This window comes from Lagopus leucura, unplaced genomic scaffold (genome assembly GCF_019238085.1).
Source record: "Lagopus leucura isolate 7727_CA_CO unplaced genomic scaffold, USGS_WTPT01 22941-0_obj-0_obj, whole genome shotgun sequence".
Classification (NCBI taxonomy): Eukaryota; Metazoa; Chordata; class Aves; order Galliformes; family Phasianidae; genus Lagopus; species Lagopus leucura.
Window position 1 is genome coordinate 1 of NW_024965377.1, and position 1227 is coordinate 1227.

General features: G+C 63.3%; 1 protein-coding gene across 1 annotated transcript; it reads right to left on the reverse strand.

Annotated features, from left to right (window-relative positions):
• Positions 1-64: 64 nt before the first annotated feature.
• Positions 65-1008, reverse strand: LOC122192082 (coatomer subunit zeta-1; the record flags this gene model as incomplete). The annotated part of the gene is made up of 3 exons (XM_042892539.1): positions 65-172; positions 280-361; positions 940-1008. Coding segments are annotated over 3 exons (259 nt in total), but the record flags the coding sequence as incomplete, so codon positions are not given.
• Positions 1009-1227: the final 219 nt, after the last annotated feature.

Here is a 1227-nt window from a genome sequence, read left to right on the forward strand (position 1 = left end):
TTGTGTCACCCCAGTGTCCCCAACGCCATCACCCCACACATCCCTCCTGTCCTGGCACCCCAACCCCAATCCCCATCCACCTCGTTCTCATGGGAGCTGCCGATGACGTAGAAGTAGAGGTCGATGCTGCTCTTGTAGACAACAGTCAGTCCCTCCAGCAGAGCAATCTCACCTGTGAGCACAGCAGTGTCACCTCCACGGCCACCGGGGATGGCTGTGACATCCCCAAGGTGGGAGGGGACAGTGGACAGCCCCCCCCCCCGTCCCCAGGACACGCACTGTCCGTGCGGTGGGTCTTGTTGAAGATGTTCTTCTCGAAGGCTTTCTGCTCCTTGACGCTGGGGTACGTGTCGTCGTAGTACTGCGGGGACAGTGGGGACATGAAGGACCCAAAGGGCCCCACCACCCAGCAGCGGGGCACCAAGGTGTCCCTGTGTCCCACCGCCATCCGTGTGCCATCCCCGTGCCCACGTCCTCGTCCCTTTACATCCGTCCCCTCGTTCCCCACCTTGGTTTCCTCCCCATCCCTGTCCCTTTGTCCCCCTGTGCCCACAACCGTGTCCCCTCCATTCTGTGTCCCCATCCCCCCCAATCCCACCTCCTTGTCCCCATCCCTGTCCCTTTGTCCCCCTGTGCCCACAACCCCGTCCCCTCCACTGTGTCCCCATAGCCCCCAATCCCACCTCCTTGCTCCTTGTCCCCATCCCTGTCCCTTTGTCCCTCTGTGCCCACAACCCTGTCCCCACCATTCTGTATCCCCATCCCCATCCCCCCAATGCCACCTCCTTGTCCCCATCCCTGTTCCCTTGTCCCTCTGCGCCCACAACCCCGTCCCCTCCATTCCCATCCCCATTCCCATCCCCATCCCCATCCCACCTCAATCCCACCTCCTTGTCCCCATCCCTGTCCCCTCCGTGCCCCCCCCCCCCCCCTCCTCACCTTGGCAAACAGCCGATCTCCATCGTTATCCAGGATGATGACGGCTTTGACGGTGTACAGCGACGGCTCCTATGGGGGGGGGCACAGCCACCGTCACACGGTGCCACCCCAAACCCAACACCCCGACGTCCCCGTGCCTCTCCCTCACCTCTCACCACCCCACGGTGGCACTGAGGGACACAGGGACAGCAAGCAGCCTTTGCCGGTGTCCCCACTGTCGTCCCCCCCCCGTCGCTGCCGAGCTCCCGGGACTAAGTTCTGTGATGCACTGACTGCCCGTAGCCACAG